At 42.5% G+C, this 22519-nt stretch overlaps 1 protein-coding gene across 3 annotated transcripts; it reads left to right on the top strand.

The window, feature by feature from the left end:
• The first annotated feature begins 336 nt into the window (after positions 1 to 336).
• On the top strand, positions 337 to 21955 carry blm (BLM RecQ like helicase). 3 transcript variants are annotated; one of them, XM_041837487.1, is made up of 22 exons: positions 337 to 656; positions 3654 to 3714; positions 3805 to 4468; positions 4854 to 4971; positions 11132 to 11241; positions 11352 to 11484; positions 11602 to 12323; positions 12459 to 12635; positions 12813 to 12931; positions 13034 to 13147; positions 14847 to 14945; positions 15033 to 15181; positions 15303 to 15409; positions 15510 to 15670; positions 15775 to 15970; positions 16155 to 16345; positions 16514 to 16658; positions 16753 to 16952; positions 17108 to 17303; positions 17454 to 17576; positions 17712 to 17925; positions 21483 to 21955. In XM_041837487.1, the coding sequence occupies exons 1-22, from the start codon at positions 559 to 561 to the stop codon at positions 21673 to 21675; spliced, it is 4290 nt and encodes a 1429-aa protein (XP_041693421.1). In that variant the 5' UTR covers positions 337 to 558; the 3' UTR covers positions 21676 to 21955. The 3 variants fall into 3 exon arrangements, with proteins under 3 accessions (XP_041693421.1, XP_041693420.1, XP_041693422.1); XM_041837486.1 differs by having other exon boundaries at positions 3654 to 4468; XM_041837488.1 differs by lacking the exon at positions 337 to 656 and adding an exon at positions 2886 to 2969 and having other exon boundaries at positions 3654 to 4468.
• The last annotated feature ends 564 nt before the right edge of the window (positions 21956 to 22519 follow it).

Raw genomic sequence — 22519 nt, 5'->3', positions numbered from 1 at the left:
TTTGATGCTTATGTTCGATAAATCCAAAGTATGCACCACACAGAACGCACTGCAACTGCCTCTGCAACGCAATGCTGCAAGGCAAACGCAGTGTTCCATTGGAAATGAATGTACTTCTGGTGTACCAAAACGCAAAAAACACAGTCGCTGTGTTCAAAGCGTTACCGTAGTATATTGGCCATATACCACACACCCTCGGGCCTTTTTGCCTAAATACTGTATATTCCTCTCTGCATGTAGCCAGATAGCCTAGGCCTTCTATCTTTGACTACATTTCCCATGATGACCAGGACCGTAACAGGAAATCAGTTTCTCAGCCAATGGGAAGCCATCTAGTCAAAACGGCGCTAAAACATACGCCCTCTTTGCCTTTGGTTGCTGAATTGATTTCTTTTTTTGTAAATTAGCTATAGCTAGCAAGACAACAACATAGATATATATTTTTTGACAGACCACGACAATAATACGTCCACAGACTGCACAAGTGGTGTCTCGCGAAATTACAAGACTAGCTAGCTAGCTATTAGGAATGCTAACGTTGAGACGCTAGCCCAGCTGATGATGTCCAGTCTTCCTCAAAATAATTTGAAGGAACAACTCGAGAGACATAGCAATGCTGCTCAGCGCAAACTGTCGTTGTCTAAACCCAAACCAGGGTAAGTATCTTGATTAATTAGCTAGCTAGAGATTGTATAACGTTAGCTAGCTAGTTAACAGTTAGCTCTGGGCGTTAGGGCGGCTTCAACGCTCTGTTGAACCGGCTTCATTCACAAAACTAAATATATGTTATAGTGGGGATGAACTTTCCTATTTATGCGCAAGCCTTCTTTATGTGCTGCGTTCACGTGCTAGTCGCAACTAGGACTAACCTGTGCCCCCGCACATTGACTCTGTACGGGTACCCCCTGTATATAGCCTCGTTACTGTTATTTTATTGTTGCTCTTTAATAATTTATTTTTCTATTTTATTTTTATTTCAGTTTATTTAGTAAATTTTTTCTTAACTGCATTGTTGGTTAAGGGCTTGTAAGTAAGCATTTCACTGTAAGGTCTACACCTGTTGTTGTATTCGGCGCATGTGTCAAATAAATTTTGATTTGATTTGAAACTCTGAAATTTTCGAGAAGCTACAGTAACTGGTTGTAGTTAATTTTGTAAATGTGCCGCGTCAACCAGTTAGCAAGTCGGACATTTCCTAGTTCCGACCAGTAAGTGAACGTGGAAATAGTTCCAAAATAAGATACATATTTTGTACTGTCACATTAACTCTGGTCCATGCGCATGCGTCGGTTCTTTCGTTACAAACAGCCTAAATATTTCAAACTAAAAGCATTGTATTTGGGACAAATCATTTACCTAAACCTCAACTAAATCTTGTAATGAATAATGTGGAAATTGAGCAAGTTGAGGAGACTAAACTGCGTGGTGTAACCCTGGATTGTAAACTGTCATGGTCAAAACATTGATGCTACGGTAGTTAAGACAGGGAGGTGTCTGTCCATAATAAGGCGCTGCTCTGCTTTCTTTAAATATCTCGCTATCAACAAAACAGGTACTACAGGCCCTAGTTTTGTCGCACCTTGACTACTGTCCAGTCATATGGTCAAGTGCCACAAAGAGGGACATGGACAAATTACATTTGGCCCAGAACAGAGCAGCACGGCTGGCCCTTAAATGTACAAGGAGAGCCAACATTAATAATATGCATGTAGAGGAGAGATTGACTCCATCACTGCTTGCCTTTGTGAGAGGTATTGATTGACATTTTCAAATCACAGGCTGTCTGTTTAAGCAACTAGCGCACAGCTCAGACACCCATACATACATACCCCACAAGACATGCCACCAGAGGTCTCTTCACAGTCCCCAAGTCCAGAACAGACTACGGGAAACGCACAGTACTACATAGAGCCATGACTACATGGAACTCTATTCTACATCAGGTAACTCAGTCAAGGAGTAAAATCAGATTTAAAAAACAAACAGATAAAACTACACCTTATGGAACAGAAGACTGTGAAGACACAGGCACACACACATGCACTCTATAAACACACATACATTTTAAAGGGACGGTTCCCTCATTTTGAATGTTATATTGTTTGTGTGCATCTCTGAGTGCTGTTCTATCGATTCCCTTGGTCATTTCATGTTTTCATGTGTATTTGAGTTATTGGCGTTAAAGCAGGCAGAAATCCGGCCAGTGTGACATAGCACTGTGATAGTCACTCTCACTACACTGGAAGTTAATAGGAATACTTGACTTTTAGATCGCGAAAATGTCTATCATACATGTCAGATTTCAATACTGGCCGATGTCATAACTCGGAAGGATGTCTTCTCTCGAATGAGCCATTGATCATATTTTTTGCGATATTCCTACGTCGAGAAATGTGTAATTTAACCGAGGGTCTAGCACATTTTCCCTATTTGTCTGGCTCTTTAGTCCAGGGCGCATTGCATGGTGCCGTTACGAGATATTATAGAAAGGAGAATCCAATGAATGAAGGGACATATAATGCCCCACCCAGCAGACTGTCAACCAATCGCGTTCACATTGTCATGCTGCGTCACACGGTTGCTTAGCTAATCGTCACGCAATCCCTTCTCAAAGTTAGTGTATATGTCGAGAAACGTGCCTATTTTCCTCGAAAGTACGTAATGTCACGATTCCAAAGCTATACGATATTATAGATAGTAATTAATTATCTCACATCTCTGAAAATATTTGTAATTTTGTACTTCTTGTTGATGAAATTCGTGCTACTGTTGTTTTTTTGAGCTGGTGCCCAATAGACTCCCATTCACTCCTTGAAGGAGAGTGCTCATTGTCCCATAATTGCCCAGAATGCACCGCGTGACCCATAGACGTAGCATGGGCAACGTTTCCCATCTCCTCAAAAGTATATCTGCAGTTGCGAATGTCATACTCCACTCTGTGAGGCACATTGATCTGCAGGTTGAACATGGTGAGATTGTAGACTCCTAAATTGAGAGTGCAGTTTGTTTATGCGATTTTACAGATAACTAGCTACTTCACATGCTGATATTGTCTTTGGTATTATTTTGTGTAGCTACTTTTGCTAGCTACGTAGCTAGCTAGCCAGCCAGGCCATAGAGAGAGCATTGCATTGTGGATTTTGTAGTCGACTTGAGCTGCAACAGATTTCCACAACGATTTTCCATGTTGCTGCCAACCTTATTATAATACCAAAATTAAACAGTTGTTCACAAAAAATATTGGTCTCACATATTAGTGTTATTTAACACTGTAAATTAAAGGAATGTGTGGTTTGGGGTGGATTTGTCCTTTAATATTGTTATTTTGTTGTATTATTGATTTTTGTATTGTAGATATGTTATGGTAGAGTATTGTGTAATGTGTTGTGTTATGTACTGTTTTATTTTATGTAATGGTGATTGGACCCCAGCAGCTAATGGGGATCCGTAATAAAATACACACACAAAAATACAAATACGTATCCAACGCATGCGCATGGACCAGAGCTAGCTAAAAGTCAGCAGCCAGCAGAGTGCTATGCACAATATACTGACTAAAGTAGGTAGCTTTCCAGATAAGGATTTTCTGGATAAGAGCGTCTGCTAAATTACTAAAATGTAATTAGCTATAATGACTTCCCTTTTCTTTGCAGGACATTTTGTTTCAAAAAGAAGTCCACATCAGGCATCACCAAGGTGGAAGTTCCCACTAAGGTAAACAGCTCAAATGGTTTAACAAACAGGAGTGCCAATGTTCCTCATGATAATGCAGTAACTAAACCTCCTTTGATGTTTTCAACCAAGCCTGAAAGACCTCTCGCCAAAATCAACTTCTCCTCAGTCAATCCCAAAAGCAAGTACGAAGCCATCAATCCTGTATTAAACCCCTTTTCGGTGAGGAAAACCAACCCAGCTGTGTCCGCTACAAAGATCTCCCCTGCTTTGACCAAATCTGATAGCTTGATCACAGGTAGCAATGGCAGCAAACCCACAGGACTTGATAGCTCTTTTGGTATTCCCCTGGACGGATGGGATGATTTTGATGACTTTGAAACCCCTGTCAAGGGCAAAAGTACTTTACCAAGCCCAGGGATCTCAGGTAGGAGTGCCAAGGTGACATCTGTTTCTAGTGTTGAACAATTGGATACTAACACACATGGATCAGACAAAGATGTCCCTCTACGAGCACTGAATACAAAGATCAACAGCCGTCATAGAAATAAGTGTAGTCTTGCTGGAACAGAACAATGTACTCTCACAATAGAGGACTCACAAGATGCTTTGGAGTCTGCCAATACTGCTCCAAGAGACAGTCCCATCCAGGATCCAGCACACTGGAAGGACTGGGAGGTGGAGGATTCTCCCATTAAAATGGTTAGAAGACGACCTCCTGCTGCTCAGGCCAAGTCTGTGCTGAGTGACAGTGAAGATGAGAGCATCACTGCACCCGGTCCAGTTGAAAAGACAGGTGAGTAGTTGGTATCTGTTTCATGAATCTATTGTTGATATAGTCCCAAAATGTTTTGCATATCAGCAATCACGTTTTCAAGATATATAACTTTCAACATACAGAAATACAGCTGGTATGATGCATTTAGTGTCATATGATCCAAAACATCATATGATGCTGCGTATTGCATCATATCGGCTGTATTTAAGTTATGTATCTTGAAAACGTGATTGCTGACATGCAAAACATTTTGGGACTATATCAACAATGGACTAATGAAACAGATGCCAAAAGATAGTTTTGGGGTGGAGTTTTCCTTTAAGGATGAACATCTTGGCAGGGTGTTGATAAAGAATTACATCAGCATTGAAAAGACATCAACTCATCTCCCAAAACTTTCTAGGTGACACAGATGTCATAGACCTTGATGACAAGTCCGAGCTAGATGAAGACCTAGATTTCATCCCCCCTTCCCCAAGTCCAGAGGATTTCAGTCATTCTACTTCTACGAAGGAAACAAGGTAAGTTTCTGCTGTACATGTGTACATTAATCTGTTGCATTTTAGTCTATGATTGTGTTTTATGTTTCTTTCTAATGGATGTATGACTTGAGGACTGATGGTGTGAATGTAATTGTCTTGATATGATGTTATACAGCAAGCTATATAGTGCCTTCAGAAAGTATTCATACCCCTTGACTTATTCCACATTTTGTTGTTACAGCCTGAATTCAAAATGGATCAAATAGATTTTATTCTCACCCATCTACACACAATACCCCATAATGACAACGCGAAAACATGTTTTTAGACTTTTTTGTAAATGTATTGAACATGAAATACAGATCTCATTTACATAAGTATTCACACCCCTGAGTCAATACTTTGAAGAAGCACCTTTGGCGCCGATTACAGCTTTGAGTCGTCTTGGGTATGTCTATCAGCTTTGCACATTTGGATTTTGAGATTTTCTCCCATTCTTCCTTGCATATTTTCTCAAGCGCTGTTAAATTTTTATTTTTTATTTTTTTTATTTCACCTTTATTTAACCAGGTAAGCCAGTTGAGAACAGGTTCTCATTTACAACTGCGACCTGGCCAAGATAAAGCAAAGTAGTGCAATAAAAACAACACAGAGTTACATATGGGGTAAAAAAACATAAAGTCAGAAATACAACAGAAAATATATATACAGTGTGTGCAAATGTAGCAAGTTATGGAGGTAAGGCAATAAATAGGCTATAGTGCAGAATAATTACAATAGTATTAACACTGGAATGCTAGATGTGCAAGAGATTATGTGCAAATAGAGATACTGGGGTGCAAAAGAGCAAAATAAATAACAATATAGGGATGAGGTAGTTGGGTGGGCTAATTTCAGATGGGCTGTGTACAGGTGCAGTGATCGGTAAGGCGCTCTGACAACTGATGCTTAAAGTTATTGAGGGAGATAAGAGTCTCCAGCTTCAGAGATTTTTGCAATTCGTTCCAGTCATTGGCAGCAGAGAACTGGAAGGAATGGCGGCCAAAGGAGGTGTTGGCTTTGGGAATGACCAGTGAGATATACCTGCTGGAGCGCAGACTACGGGTGGGTGCTGCTATGGTGACCAATGAGCTAAGATAAGGCGGGATTTGCCTAGCAGTGATTTATAGATGGCCTGGAGCCAGTGGGTTTGACGACGAACATGTAGTGAGGACCAGCCAACAAGAGCGTACAGGTCACAGTGGTGGGTAGTGTATGGGGCTTTGGAGACAAAACGGATGGCACTGTGATAGACTACATCCAATTTGCTGAGTAGAGTGTTGGAGGCTATTTTGTAAATGACATCGCCGAAGTCAAGGATCGGTAGGATAGTCAGTTTTACGAGGGCATGTTTGGCAGCATGAGTGAAGGAGGCTTTGTTGCGAAATAGGAAGCCGATTCTAGATTTAACTTTGGATTGGAGATTCTTTATGTGAGTCTGGAAGTTGAGTTTACAGTCTAACCAGACACCTAGGTATTTGTAGTTGTCCACATACTCTAGGTCAGACCCGTCGAGAGTGGTGATTCTAGTCGGGTGGGCGGGTGCCAGCAGCGTTCGATTGAAAAGCAGGCATTTAGTTTTACTAGTGTTTAAGAGCAGTTGAAGGCTACTGAAGGATTGTTGTATGGCATTGAAGCTCGTTTGGAGGTTTGTTAACACAGTGTCCAATGAAGGGCCAGATGTATACAAAATAGTGTCGTCTGCGTAGAGGTGGATCTGAGAGTCACCAGCAGCAAGAGCGACATCATTGATATACACGGAGAAAAGTGTCGGCCCAAGAATTGAACCCTGTGGCACCCCCATAGAGACTGCCATAGGTCCAGACAACAGGCCCTCCGATTTGACACACTGAACTCTATCTGAGAAGTAGTTGGTGAACCAGGCGAGGCAGTCATTTGAGAAACCAAGGCTATTTAGTCTGCCAATAAGAATGCGGTGGTTGACAGAGTCGAAAGCCTTGGCCAGGTCGATGAAGACGGCTGCACAGTACTGTCTATTATCAATCGCGGTTATAATATCGTTTAGGACCTTGAGCGTGGCTGAAGTGCACCCGTGACCAGCTCGGAAACCGGATTGCATAGCGGAGAAGGTACGGTGGTATTCGAAATGGTCGATGATCTGTTTGTTAACTTGGCTTTCGAATACTTTCGAAAGGCAGGGCAGGATGGATATAGGTCTGTAGCAGTTTGGATCTAGAGTGTCACCCCCTTTGAAGAGGGGGATGACCGCGGCAGCTTTCCAATCTCTGGGGATCTCAGACGTTATGAAAGAGAGGTTGAACAGACTAGTAATAGGGGGTTGCGACAATTTCGGCGGCTAGTTTTAGAAAGAAAGGGTCCAGATTGTCTAGCCCAGCTGATTTGTAGGGGTCCAGATTTTGCAGCGCTTTCAAAACATCAGCTGTCTGAATTTGTGTGAAGGAGAAGCGGGGGGCATGGGCAAGTTGCAGCAGAGGGTGCAGAGTTGGTGGCCGGGTTAGTGGTAGCCAGATGGAAAGCATGGCCAGCTGTAGCAAAATGCTTGTTGAAATTCTCGATTATTGTAGATTTATCGGTGGTGATAGTGTTTCCTAGCCTCAGTGCAGTGGGCAGCTGGGAGGAAGTGCTCTTATTCTCCATGGACTTTACAGTGTCCCAAAACTTTTTGGAGTTAGTGCTACAGGATGCAAATTTCTGTTTTGAAAAAGTTAGCCTTTGCTTTCCTGACTGCTTGTGTATATTGGTTCCTAACTTCCCTGAAAAGTTGCATATCGCGGGGGCTATTTGATGCTAATGCTGTACGCCACAGGATGTTTTTGTGCTGGTCAAGGGCAGTCAAGTCTGAGGAGAACCAGGGGCTATATCGGTTCTTAGTTCTGTATTTTTTGAATGGGGCATGTTTATTTAAGATAGAGAGGAAATTACTTTTAAGGAACAACCAGGCATCCTTTACTGACGGAATGAGATCTATATCCATCCAGGATACCTGGGCCAGGTCAATTAGGAAGGCCTCCTCGCTAAAGTGTTTTAGGGAGCGTTTGACAGTGATGAGGGGTGGTCGTTTGACCGCGGACCCGTTACGGACGCAGGCAATAAGGCAGTGATCGCTGAGATCCTGGTTGAAGACAGCTGAGGTGTATTTAGAGGGTATGTTAGTCAGGATGATATCTATGAGGGTACCCATGTTTACGGATTTAGGGTTGTACCTGGTAGGTTCGTTGATAATTTGCGTGAGGTTGAGGGCATCTAGATGGGGAGTGGCGGTGAACAGCAATCTTCATGTCTTTCCACATATTTTCTGTGGGATTCAAGTCTTGGCTTTGGCTGTGCCACTCAAGGACTTTCATATTCTTGTTCTGAAGCCATTCCAGCATTGCTTTGGCTGTATGCTTGGGGTCATTGTCCTGTTTGAACGTAAATCTTCGCCCCAGTCTAAGGTCGTTTGCACCCTGAAGCAGGTTCTCATCAAGGATTTGCCTGTATTTGGCTCCATTCATTGCTCTATCCTTACCAGTCTCCCAGACCCTGCCGCTGAAAAGCATCCCCATAGCATGATTCTGCCACCACCATGCTTCACGGTAGGGATGGTGTTAGACGGGTGATGAGCTGTGCCTGATTTTCTCCAGACATTGCGTTTTGCATTCAGGTCAAAGAGTTACATTTTTGTCTCATCAGACCACTGAATATTTTGCCTTATGCTCTGTCTTTCATGTGCCTTTTTGCAAACTCCAGGTGTGCAGTCATGTGCTTTTTTTCTCAGGAGTGGCTTCCGTCTGGCCACTCTACCAGATTGGGTAAGTGCTGTAGAGACTGTTGTCCTTCTGGCAGGTTCTCCCATCTCAGCAAAGGAACTCTGTAATTCTGTCAGTGTGGTCATTGGGTTCATGGTCACCTCCCTGACCAAGGTCCTTCTTGCTCATTTTGGTTGGACAGCCAGCTCTAGGCAGAGTCTGGGTACTTCCATGTTTTTTAAATTTCCCAATGATGGAGACCACTGTGCTCTTGGAAACTTTCACCACTTTAGAAATTGTTTTATACCCTTCCCCAGATCTATACCTCATCACAATTATATCTCGGAGTGCTACGGACAGTTCCTTGGACTTCATGGTATAGTTTCTGCTCTGAGATACACTGTCAACTGTGGGACCCTATATAGACAGGTTTGTTTGTTTCTAAATAATGTCCAAACAATTGAATTGGCCACAGGTGGATTCCAATCAAGTTGTAGTGTCGTAATTGGATGCAACTGAGCTCAATTTAGAGTCATAGTAAAGGGGTGTGAATACTTATAGTACCAGTCAAAAGTTTGGACACACTTACTCATTCAAGGGTTTTCCTTTATTTTTACTATTTTCTACATTGTAGAATAATAGTGAAGACATCAAAACTATGAAATAACACATGGAATCATGTAGTAACCAAAAAAGTGTTAAACAAATCAAAATATATTTTATATTAGAGATTCTTCAAAGTAGCCACCCTTTGCCTTGATGAGAGCTTTGCACACTCTTGGCATTCTCTCAACCAGCTTCATGAGGTAGTCACCTGGAATGCATTTCAATTAACAGGTGTGCGTTGTTAAAAGTTAATTTGTGGAATTTCTTTCCTTAACTTCTACGGGATCGGTGTCCCGTATACGGGAAGGTTGAGCTAACGTGCGCTAATGTGATTAGCATGACTGTTGTAAGTAACAGCAAACTTTCCAGGACATAGACATGTATTATATGGGCAGAAAGCTTAAATTCTTGTTAATCTAACTGCACTGTCTAATTTACAGTAGCTATTACAGTGAAAAAATACCATGCTATTGTTTGAGGAGAGCGCACAACAACAAAAAATGTATCACGGCAACTGGTTTGATACATTCACCTCTGAAGGTAAATAATGTACTTACGTTAAGTAGTCTTGCTCTGATTTGTCATCCTAAGGGTCCCAGAGATAAAAATGTAGCATAGTTTTCTTTGATAAAATCAATTTTTATATTCAAATGTAGGAACTGGGTTCTACAGTTTGAACCCCTGCTGTCTCTGGCTCCACACCCACCCCGCCCGGCCATCTAGATGTGTGGAAGGTAGTGTATAAGCTAATGATCTATCATGTATGACATTCCTGGGAGTGTGTAAACTTACATTTTGTATTACCATATCATTTTTGCATGTTCTTGATAGTAATGTACTTGAAAATGTATCAATTGACCAATTCGGCACATTTGGGCAGACTTGAAACAAAATAGTCCAGTATTGCAATGCTTCACTGGATCAATCTGAAACTTTGCGCACACACTGCTGCCATCTAGTGGCCAAAACCTAAATTGCGCCTAAACTGCAATATTATATTGTGGCCTTTCTCTTGCATTTCAAAGATGAAAAAAAAAAATAGAAAACACATGTTTTTTGGTTTGTATTATCTTTTACCAGATCTAGTGTGTTATATTCTCCTACATTAATTTCACATTTCCACAAACTTCAAAGTGTTTCCTTTCAAATGGTATCAAGAATATGCATATCCTTGCTTCAGGTCCTGAGCTACAGGCAGTTAGACTTGGGTATGTCATTTTAGGCAAACATTTAAAAAAGGGGTCCAATCCTTAAGAGGTTAATGCATTTGAGACAATCAGTTGTGTTGTGACAAGGTAGGGGTGGTATACAGAAGATAGCCCTATTTTGGTAAAATACCAAGTCCATATTATGTCAAGAACAGCTCAAATAAGCAAAGCGAAACGACAGTCCATCATTACTTTAAGACATGAAGGTCAGTCAATCCGGAAAATGTCAAGAACTTTGAAGAACACAAAAGAACTGTCAATCTCCCTCGGCCTGGGGCGCCATGCAAGATCTCACCTCGTGGAGTTGCAATGATCATGCACCTGATGTAGAAATGTAGAAAATAGTAAAATAAAGAAAAATCCTTGAATAAGTAGGTGTGTCCAAACTTTTGACTGGTACTGTATGTAAATTAGATATTTCTGTATTTCATTTTTGTATAAATTAGCAAACATTTCTAAAAACATGTTTTTACTTTGTCATTATGGGGTATTGTGTGTAGATGATGGGTGAGAAAATAAAATCCATTTAATCCATTTTGAATTCAGGCTGTAACACAACAAAATGTGGAATAAGTCAAGTGGTATGAATACTTGGCACTGTATCTACTTGGCAAGTGTTGTTTATGATCACAACAGATTGAAGTCAGCTGGCTCTGCAGTCAGCAAAGACATCAGCCCTGTATCAACAAGGGGGTCAGTGTCAAGCCTGCAAAGAGTGTCTGATGGTCCTCCTAAAGAAAGAAGAGGTGAATAACATGGGTTATGTTTAAGCCAGATGTTGGTCTATTTTCATCATTTCAGTGAACATTGCATATAATTCTCTTGTATTGACTCATCATTTTTTTTGTCCCTTTAGTCACCAATCCAAAGTCAGAAGATCAGCTCGTTAGTATCATGGAGTCCATCTGTGCTCTGGTGGATTCCATCCCTGAGCATGAACTGATAGGCCTGTCCTGTGGAACAGAGCTCTTACTGCAGCGGGCTCATAGGTAATTCCTTGAATCTGAACTATTTTAAATGGGACAACAGCTGTAGATTAAGTTTCAGCTGTAGTTTTAATGTGACATCTATTAATCTGCTAGTCATATCACCCTTTTTACCCTCAGGAAAATAATAATTGCTACTGGCAGCAGTGACACATCTTTCAGGACACAACAGCCAGACAGCACTGTCTTGGAATCCAGATTCAGTGAAAATACTACTTTTTCATTTGCTACTCCAAGTGTCATGTCTTCCACCACTTGCCTGCCCAAGGATAAAGGAGATTCTTCCATGAAAGCCCTTCCCTTCAGGAGGTCCTCAGTCATATCTGTGGACTACGACAGTAGTGTTTTTGAGGACTCTGACTGCATGATCAATGTTCAGACTCCAGGCATCTCTTGGAGACCCAGCACTCTGGCAAATCCTATTTTCACTGGAGAGGAGAGGAAAGCATCCACAACAGGCCATAGTAATTGTGACTCTCCATCGAATTACAGCATCTTCAAAAACCAAACTGGTGATGTGGCTCAGTCAAATCTCTTCTTTTCACCGAAGAGGCCGGCAGCTGCTGTACAAGGGACTGGGGAGAGCAGTACCCAAGCCTCTGTGGCACAAGCCCTGGCAGTCACGGATCCAGACGATTTCTTCATTGATGACTTTGACATAGATGACTTCAATGATTCAGATATCCCTGATTACTTTGAACCCCCAAGCTCCTCAGCATCAAGGCAGGACTCCAGTGCTGTCTCTAAAGCGGTGCGTGAGGGAGGACCAAGTACATCAACTTGGCAGAAGAAACCAGCTACACCAGCTCCTGTGGCCAAGCCTCCTAAAATCACCTCTCCTGGCAAGTACATTTGTTATAGGGCAGCCTTGAGATTGGATTATTCCTTCTACTAAACAAATGTTTAGTAGTTTTTCTTACATGGATTACTTGGTCTGTAGCTCAGACAGACTCATGTTTATCTCATATCATTTGCAGAGCCCACATACAGAAACCCTGCCCACGATCGCTTCAGAGGCTTCAACTTCCCCCACTGTCCAGAGATGATGAAGATTTTCCACAAGCGCTTTGGTCTCCATCAGTTCCGATTCAATCAATTGGAAGCCATTAATGCTACGTTGCTAGGTGAAGACACATTTGTCCTGATGCCAACGGGTGAGTGGGGTATCAATGCCGATTGTAACATTGTAGTGTACAACAAGTGCGTTTTAATGCATTGATTCAAATAACTCAACTAAATATTACAAATCTGCAAAGTCAGTAGGTATGAACAGAAAATGTTGATTAGATAATGTAATGTGCTGGATGTGTTTGTTATTTCCTGTTTTTCAGGAGGGGGTAAAAGTCTTTGCTACCAGCTGCCGGCCTGTGTGTGTGCAGGAGTCACTGTGGTCATCTCACCACTAAAATCACTCATTTTAGACCAGGTCCAGAAACTCACTACTCTGGATGTACGTTTTCTACATACTGCTCACAGTGCGAAGTATAAAATGTATACATTCTTGCCACCCTATGCTTGGAATGTGTTTTTAAATGTCCTTGCATGTTTTTAGATTCCCGCCACAAGTTTGTCTGGTGAGAAGACTGACAGTGAAGCAGCCAGGATTTACTTGCAGCTGTCCAAGAAGGACCCCATAATTAAACTGCTCTATGCCACTCCTGAAAAGGTGAGAACTAAATAATTTAACCAGTAATACTGATACAGTGGGGGGAAAATTATTTAGTCAGCCACCAATTGTGCAAGTTCTCCCACTTAAAAAGATGAGAGAGGCCTGTAATTTTCATCATAGGTACACGTCAACTATGACAGACAAAATGAGGAAAAAAAATCCAGAAAATCACATTGTAGGATTTTTAATGAATTTATTTGCAAATTATGGTGGAAAATAAGTATTTGGTAAATAATAAAAGTTTCTCAATACTTTTATATACCCTTTGTTGGCAATGACACAGGTCAAACGTTTTCTGTAAGTCTTCACAAGGTTTTCACACACTGTTGCTGGTATTTTGGCCCATTCCTCCATGCAGATCTCCTCTAGAGCAGTGATGTTTTGGGGCTGTCGCTGGGCAACACAGACTTTCAACTCCCTCCAAAGATTTTCTATGGGGTTGAGATCTCGAGACTGGCTAGGCCACTCCAGGACCTTGAAATGCTTCTTACGAAGCCACTCCTTTGTTGCCCGGGCGGTGTGTTTGGGATCATTGTCATGCTGAAAGACCCAGCCACGTTTCATCTTCAATGCCCTTGCTGATGGAAGGAGGTTTTCACTGAAAATCTCACGATACATGGCCCCATTCATTCTTTCCTTTACACGGATCAGTCGTCCTGGTCCCTTTGCAGAAAAACAGCCCCAAAGCATGATGTTTCCACCCCCATGCTTCACAGTAGGTATGGTGTTCTTTGGATGCAACTCAGCATTCTTTGTCCTCCAAACACGACGAGTTGAGTTTTGACCAAAAAGTTATATTTTGGTTTCATCTGACCATATGACATTCTCCCAATCCTCTTCTGGATCATCCAAATGCACTCTAGCAAACTTCAGACGGGCCTGGACATGTACTGGCTTAAGCAGGGGGACATGTCTGGCACTGCAGGATTTGAGTCCCTGGCAGCGTAGTGTGTTACTGATGGTAGGCTTTGTTACTTTGGTCCCAGCTCTCTGCAGGTCATTCACTAGGTCCCCCCGTGTGGTTCTGGGATTTTTGCTCACCGTTCTTGTGATCATTTTGACCCCACAGGGTGAGATCTTGCATGGAGCCCCAGATCGAGGGAGATTATCAGTGGTCTTGTATGTCTTCCATTTCCTAATAATTGCTCCCACAGTTGATTTCTTCAAACCAAGCTGCTTACCTATTGCAGATTCAGTCTTCCCAGCCTGGTGCAGGTCTACAATTTTGTTTCTGGTGTCCTTTGACAGCTCTTTGGTCTTGGCCATAGTGGAGTTTGGAGTGTGACTGTTTGAGGTTGTGGACAGGTGTCTTTTATACTGATAACAAGTTCAAACAGGTGCCATTAATACAGGTAACGAGTGGAGGACAGAGGAGCCTCTTAAAGAAGAAGTTACAGGTCTGTGAGAGCCAGAAATCATGCTTGTTTGTAGGTGACCAAATACTTATTTTCCACCATAATTTGCAAATAAATTCATTAAAAATCCCACAATGTGATTTTCTGGATTCTTTTTCTCTCAATTTGTCTGTCATAGTTGACGTGTACCTATGATGAAAATTACAGGCCTCTCATCTTTTTAAGTGGGAGAACTTGCACAATTGGTGGCTGACTAAATACTTTTTTTCCCCACTGTATCAACCTCTTCTAATGGGAAATGCTCTATTCAGACCTGTGTTTTTCAATCTGTTTTCATCCAGGTGTGTGCGAGTGGCAGGATGATCAGTGCCCTTCAGAACCTGTATGAGAGAGGTCTTCTAGCACGCTTTGTCATTGATGAGGCTCACTGTGTCAGTCAGGTAGGTTCCTATATGTGATGCCTTATCTGGTCTAATGTTAGGTGTTAGAGGGAGACGATGAACCTCCTGCCCTGTTGTTTCTCTCAGTGGGGCCATGACTTCCGGCCAGACTACAAGCGGATGTACGAGCTGCGGCAGAAGTTCCCCAAAGTGCCAATCATGGCCCTGACCGCCACTGCCACCCCCCGCGTCCAGAAGGACATCCTCAACCAGCTTCAGATGACCCAGCCTCAGGTGTACGTGCTCTAAAACGTGCCTTACCTGGGACAAAACACCAGTACAGTTGTAGTGTTGTCGTATGCAAACATACAGCAGCTGTTTGAATGAATGTTCCTCATGGTGTCCTTTCACTTTCAGGTTTACCATGAGCTTCAACAGAAACAACCTCAAATATGCTGTGTTACCCAAGAAACCCAAGAAGGTAGATGAGGACTGCATTGACTGGATCAAGAAGAATTATCCACGTTAGTAGTGTTCTCCCTCAGTTGATCAGGTTTTCAATGATAGTGGAATTAAGTGTTTTGAGGACTGAGATCATGACTGGTTTTAACTCCTTGTGTGTAGGTGATTCTGGCATTGTGTACTGCCTGTCCCGTAATGACTGTGACAACATGGCTGACAGTCTTCAGAGAGCTGGTATACTAGCGCTAGCCTACCACGCAGGCCTCAATGACAAAGACAGAGAATATGTGCAGTCCAAATGGATCAATCAGGATGGCTGCCAGGTGAGGTGATCTTAACAGATGTTTACACGTAAACATTACTAACCACCTTCATACTACTTGAGCTTTCATTAACCCAGGGTTAATGTTGTATCCCTGTCCTCCAGGTCATGTGTGCCACCATAGCCTTCGGCATGGGCATCGACAAGCCTGATGTGCGCTACGTGATCCACGCCAGTCTCCCCAAGTCAGTAGAGGGCTACTACCAGGAGTCAGGCAGAGCAGGCAGGGACGGAGAGATCTCTCACTGCATCCTCTTCTACTCCTACTCTGACGTCATCCGCATCAAGAGGATCCTCACCAGTACGGATCTGAATTTTGACTATGTAGACTTACAAATAATACTCTGCAAGTTTGTATGTGTTAAATATCATCTATTGAAACATTTCCATGGAGGTATGGAAAGCTCCATGGACAATGTCTAAAATCCTGTATGTCAAAGTGTGAAAGTGATATTGAGAAAATGTCCACTCTGTTTTGATCACAGTGGACAAAGATGGAAACCACCACACCAAGGCCACTCACATGAACAATCTGCACAGTATGGTGCATTTCTGTGAGAATGTGATGGACTGCCGAAGGATACAGCTGCTGGCGTACTTTGGAGAGCACAAGTTCAACCCAGGCTTCTGCAAGGAACACCCTGATGTCATCTGTGACAACTGTGCCAGACCCAATGTAAGATTTAACCCTTGTAATAAATCCATTATTACCATAAACCTTTCCCATACTCAGCACTTGTTCTGTTGCACTACAGTATTTTTACAGCTATGTGGTTATGTTTCATATTTTAATTAGAAAAGTTTTCCATTTAATCAAGCTGCTTATGTTATTTTTTGCTTTCAGCAATACAAGGCAAGAAATGTGACTGAAGATGTGAAGAAGATTGTGAGATTTGTCCAGGAGAATTGTGAAAAAGTTGGCTCCAGATATGGCAAATCTGCGAACCAAAACCGATTGACTCTGAACATGCTGGTGGACATTTTCTTGGGTATGCAGTAAATTAGAGCACCACTCAATTGAATAATACAAAATTACTGTATGTTTAGTGTTACTGAGAGAAACTCAACGATGCTTTCTGACAGGCGCTAAAACTGCCCGTGTCCAGTCAGGGATGTTTGCGATAGGAAAGGCTTACTCCAAACACAACGCTGACCGTCTGTTCAAGAAGCTGGTGCTGGATCACCTCCTGGTGGAGGACCTGTACATCACAGCCAACAGCCAGGCAGTGGCCTACATCTCTGCTGGACCCAAAGCCATGAACGTCCTAGGGGGACACATGCAGGTGAGCTTACACACATCATACTGGTCAATAAACGTAGTTCTCATTCGATACGTCATCAACTGTTGTGAACTGTGCTGTGCCATTCGTTATTAGCTTCACATATTTAGTTATCCCTGCAGTAGAAATGGGAACATAGTTATTTTTCCTTGTCCCAGGTGGAGTTCTATGAGACCGAGAGTGCCTCCAGCATCAGGAAGCACAAAACTGCTGTGGCCAAGGATGTCTCCAAGAGAGATGAGATGGTCCAGAAGTGTCTGCAGGAGCTCACTGATCTGTGCAAGAGGCTGGGCAAGGTCTTTGGCATTCACTATTACAACATCTTCTCCACTGCCACCCTGAAGAAGATAGCTGGTGAGTGCTGAGAGCATACACCACTATTTATACTTATTGTATTTCATTCCTGTTCATATTCCTTTTCTAGACCAAGCAAGGGTTTACCTAACATTTATTGGTAGACTTCCAGTAACCAGGCCTTGTTGTAAAACTGTTTCCTTCTCCCAGAGACTCTGTCGGCCGACCCAGAAGTGCTGTTGACGATTGACGGTGTGACGGAGGACAAACTGGAGAAGTACGGAGCAGATGTCATCGAGCTGCTGCAGAAATACTCTGAGTGGAAGCTACCTGGTGAGTGACCACACTGGGGAAAGCATATCCTACACAACTCGATAAAACAGTCATATCTGTGCCCTGCTGTGTTGGACCTGTAGTGTGGTTGGTTTGTGTTAACACGTGTGTCTGTCTGACTGAACCCCTCTGCAGTGGAGGAGCAGTCTGACACCACTGAAGGAGGCTCCACTATGGCATGGATAGACACAACGCGAGGCCGTGGAGACAACGAGGAGGACTATTATGAGGACGATGCTGGATCATCCAGTTATTTCAACAATAACGGCAGAGGACAGAAGAGGAAGAAGGCCCCTGCCTTCAAGAAATCCAAAAAGAGAAAGGGATATACAAACTCCAACTCTAAAGGGTTAGTCTCAAATGTCAAGTCAAATGTTAAATCTTATATGCGGCCATATACAGTGTGTAGTGAAAGTCTACACACCTGCTATGAGCACAGTCTTCACATTTTGCTGCCTTAAAATTAAATCAAAAAAGGGACTACATTTTATTTATATATATATATATATATATATATATATATATATATATACATACATACAGTTGAAGTCGGAAGTTTACATACACCTTAGTCAAATACATTTAAACTCAGTGTTCACAATTCCTGACATTTAATCATAGTAAAAATTCCCTGTCTTAGGTCAGTTAAGATCACCACTTTATTTTAAGAATGTGAAATGTCAGAATAATAGTAGAGAGAATGATTTATTTAAGCTTTTATTTCTTTCATCACATTCCCAGTGGGTCAGATGTTTACATACACTGAATTAGTATTTGGTAGCATTGCCTTTAAATTGTTTAACATGGGTCAAACGTTTCGGGTAGCCTTCCACAAGCTTCCCACAATAAGTTGGGTGAATTTTGGCCCATTCCTCCTGACAGAGCTGGTGTAACTGGGTCAGGTTTGTGGGCCTCCTTGCTCGCACATGCTTTTTCAGTTCTGCCCACACGTTTTCTACGACTTTGTCGTCCTTAAGCCATTTTGCCACAACTTTGGAAGTATGCTTGGGGTCATTGTCCATTTGGAAGACCCATTTGCGACCAAGCTTTAACTTCCTGACTGATGTCTTGAGATGTTGCTTCAATATATCCACATAATTTCCCTTCCTCATGATGCCATCTATTTTGTGAGGTGCACCAGTCCCTCCTGCAGCAAAGCACCCCCACAGCATGATGCTGCCACCCCCGTGCTTCACAGTTGGGATGGTGTTCTTCGGCTTGCAAGCCACCCCCTTTTTCCTCCAAACAGAACGATGGTCATTGTGGCCAAACAGTTCTATTTTTGTTTCATCAGACCAGAGGACATTTCTCCAAAAAGTACGATATTTGTCCCCATGTGTAGTTGCAAACCGTAGTCTGGCTTTTTTATGGCGGTTTTGGAGCAGTGGCTTCTTTCTTGCTGAGCGGCCTTTCAGGTTATGTCGATATAGGACTCGTTTTACTGTGGATATAAATACTTTTGTACCTGTTTCCTCCAGCATCTTCACAAGGTCCTTTGCTGTTGTTCTGGGATTGATTTTCACTTTTCGCACCAAAGTACGTTAATCTCTAGGAGACAGAACGCATCTCCATCCTGAGCGGTATGACGGCTGCGTGGTCCCATGGTATTTATACTTGCGTACTATTGTTTGTACAGGTGAACGTGGTACCTTCAGGCGTTTGGAAATTGCTCCCAAGGATGAACCAGACTTGTGGAGGTGTACAATAATTTTTCTGAGGTCTTGGCTGATTTCTTTTCATTTTCCCATGATGTCAAGCAGAGGCACTGAGTTTGAAGGTAGGCCTTGAAATACATCCACGGGTACACCTCCAATTGACTAAAATTATGTCAATTAGCCTATCAGAAGCTTCTAAAGCCATGACATCATTTTTTGGAAGTTTAAAGGCACAGTCAACTTAGTGTATGTGAACCTCTGACCCACTGGAATTGTGATTAAGTGAAATAATCTGTCTAAACAGTTGTTGGAAAAATTACTTGTCATGCACAAAGTAGATGTCCTAACCGACTTGCCAAAACGATAGTTTGTTAACAAGAAATGTGTGGAGTGGTTGAAAAACAAGTTTTAATTGATCCAACCTAAGTGTATGTAAACTTCCGACTTCAACTGTGTGTGTATATATATATATATATACAGTATCTCACAAAAGTGAGTACACCCCTCACATTTTTTTAACTATTTGAGTATATCTTTTCATGTGACAACACTGAAGAAATTACACTTTGCTACAATGTAAAGTAGTGAGTGTACAGCTTGTATAACAGTGTAAATTTGCTGTCCCCTCAAAATAACTCAACACACAGCCATTAATGTCTAAACCGCTGGCAACAGAAGTGAGTACACCCCTAAGTGAAAATGTCCAAATTGGACCCAAAGTGTCAATATTTTGTGTGGCCACCATCATTTTCCAGCACTGCCTTAACCCTCTTGGGCATGGAGTTCACCAGAGCTTCACAGGTTGCCACTGGAGTCCTCTTCCACTCCTCCATGACGACATCACGGAGCTGGTGGATGTTAGAGACCTTGCACTCCTCCACCTTCCGTTTGAGGATGCCCCACAGATGCTCAATAGGGTTTAGGAATGGAGACATGCTTGGCCAGTCCATCACCTTTACCCTCAGCTTCTTTAGCAAGGCAGTGGTCGTCTTGGAGGTGTGTTTGGGGTCGTTATCATGTTGGAATACTGCCCTGCGGCCCAATCTCCGAAGGGAGGGGATCATGCTCTGCTTCAGTATGTCACAGTACGTGTTGGCATTCATGGTTCCCTCAATGAACTGTAGCTCCCCAGTGCCGGCAGCACTCATGCAGCCCCAGACCATGACACTCCCACTACCATACTTGACTGTAGGCAAGACACACTTGTCTTTGTACTCCTCACCTGGTTGCCACCACACACGGTTGACACCATCTGAACCAAATAAGTTTATCTTGATCTCATCAGACCACAGGACATGGTTCCAGTAATCCATGTCCTTAGTCTGCTTGTCTTCAGCAAACTGTTTGCAGGCTTTCTTGTGCATCATCTTTAGAAGAGGCTTCCTTCTGGGACGACAGCCATGCAGACCAATTTGATGCAGTGTGCGGCGTATGGTCTGAGCACTGACAGGCTGACCCCCCACCCCTTCAACCTCTGCAGCAATGCTGGCAGCACTCATACGTCTATTTCCCAAAAACAACCTCTGGATATGACGCTGAGCACGTGCACTCCACTTCTTTGGTCAACCATGGCGAGGCCTGTTCTGAGTGGAACCTGTCCTGTTAAACCGCTGTATGGTCTTGGCCACCGTGCTGCAGCTCAGTTTCAGGGTCTTGGCAATCTTCTTATAGCCCAGGCCATCTTTATGTAGAGCAACAATTCCTTTTTTCAGATCCTCATTGAGTTCTTTGCCATGAGGTGCCATGTTGAACTTCCAGTGACCAGTATGAGGGAGTGTGAGAGCGATGACCCAAATTTAACACACCTGCTCCCCATTCACACCTGAGACCTTGTAACACTAATGAGTCACATGACACCGGGGAGGGAAAATGGCTAATTGGGCCCAATCTTGACATTTTCACTTAGGGGTGTACTCACTTTTGTTGCCAGCGGTTTAGACATTAATGGCTGTGTGTTGAGTTATTTTGAGGGGACAGCAAATTTACACTGTTATAGAAGCTGTACACTCACTACTTTACATTGTAGCAAAGTGTCATTTCTTCAGTGTTTTCACATGAAAAGATATACTCATATTTACAAAAATGTGAGGGGTGTACTCACTTTTGTGAGATACTGTATATATATTTTACAAACGAATACTAGCAACTGTATATTTGAGTTATGTCATGCCAGACTTTGATTCAGAATACTAGCTGGCATCTACATTTACCCATTTCAATTCATTCTCTGCACTCCTGTCTCGAGGTGTAGGGGGTACAGCAGCAACGGGTCATGGACAGGGTCCAACTCCAGAGGTGGATCTAAAGGCCGGGGGTCAGCAGCAGGACGGGGCTCAAGGCCTTCAGCAGCAGGCCCAGTGGGGAGGAGGCCCGGCTTCATGGCCCTCCCCACACCACAAACCAACAGCCGGCCATTCCTCAAACCAGCCTTCTCTGTACTGTAGGAGTAACTCCTGGCCATACCTGGAGTCTAACAGAGGGACTTTGTGGAGTAGCAATGAAACTCCTAGTCAGTAGAGGATTTGAAACTGGGATTCAATTTGTTTACAATTTACTTGTTTCATTTTAACTGTTGCACTGTGTATTCCTGTACCGCGTCTTCAATAGTCTGTTTAGTTTTTTTCACTGGATTATCAGTTTGTTTGCTTCTTTAGCAGAATGTCTTATGCTTTTATCCATTCTGATGAAGTTTTTCACTTTTAATAAAGGCTCATGAAAATATGATTCTTAAATGTGATACTGCTTTAACATGTTTTCATCTGGAAAAGGTAAATATGGGAGATGGTGTTTTTTGTTTTGAACCACCTACTTAATACTGTACTTCCATTTACCCCAAAAGCATGCAATGTGTAGATGTTCCCTGTAGATGGCACTATATGAGCTTTCAAAAACATGACATTTTAATTGCGTTGTGTGAATTTGCATTGAGCCATAAACCACAAGAAGCTCATTTAAATGTTCAATGTTTATTTCAATTTTGAATAGTTTAATGGCACCAGTTACAAGGGACTATCAGAGAGAAACAATATTGTATACTGTTTTGTACAGAAGGTTTCCTACAGTATAAGCATGGGATTTGGAATGGATCTGAACAAGAACTGGATTTGGCACATACATTTGTATATATTTGTATATTCATATTATGTAAATAAACAGCAACCTTCATTCCCGAGATAGAAAGATGCAGAATACAGGAATAAATAAGACACGTCTACAGACACTAATGCATATACACATGTATATGCACAGCTGTGTGAGAGTGTTTGCTTGGGAGCTGACAAAGGGGCA

This window comes from Coregonus clupeaformis, chromosome 19, assembly GCF_020615455.1.
Source record: "Coregonus clupeaformis isolate EN_2021a chromosome 19, ASM2061545v1, whole genome shotgun sequence".
NCBI lineage: Eukaryota > Metazoa > Chordata > Actinopteri > Salmoniformes > Salmonidae > Coregonus > Coregonus clupeaformis.
Note: the sequence above shows the minus strand (reverse complement) of the source record. Positions and strands in the feature narration are given on the sequence as shown.

Coding starts and splice junctions, on each gene's coding strand:
- blm (XM_041837486.1), top strand. CDS start 559: ATGATGTCCAGTCTTCCTCAAAATAATTTGAAGGAACAACTCGAGAGA. Junction 16,346..16,513: donor ACAACTGTGCCAGACCCAAT/GTAAGATTTAAC, acceptor TTTTGCTTTCAG/CAATACAAGGCAAGAAATGT. Junction 17,577..17,711: donor CTCTGAGTGGAAGCTACCTG/GTGAGTGACCAC, acceptor ACCCCTCTGCAG/TGGAGGAGCAGTCTGACACC.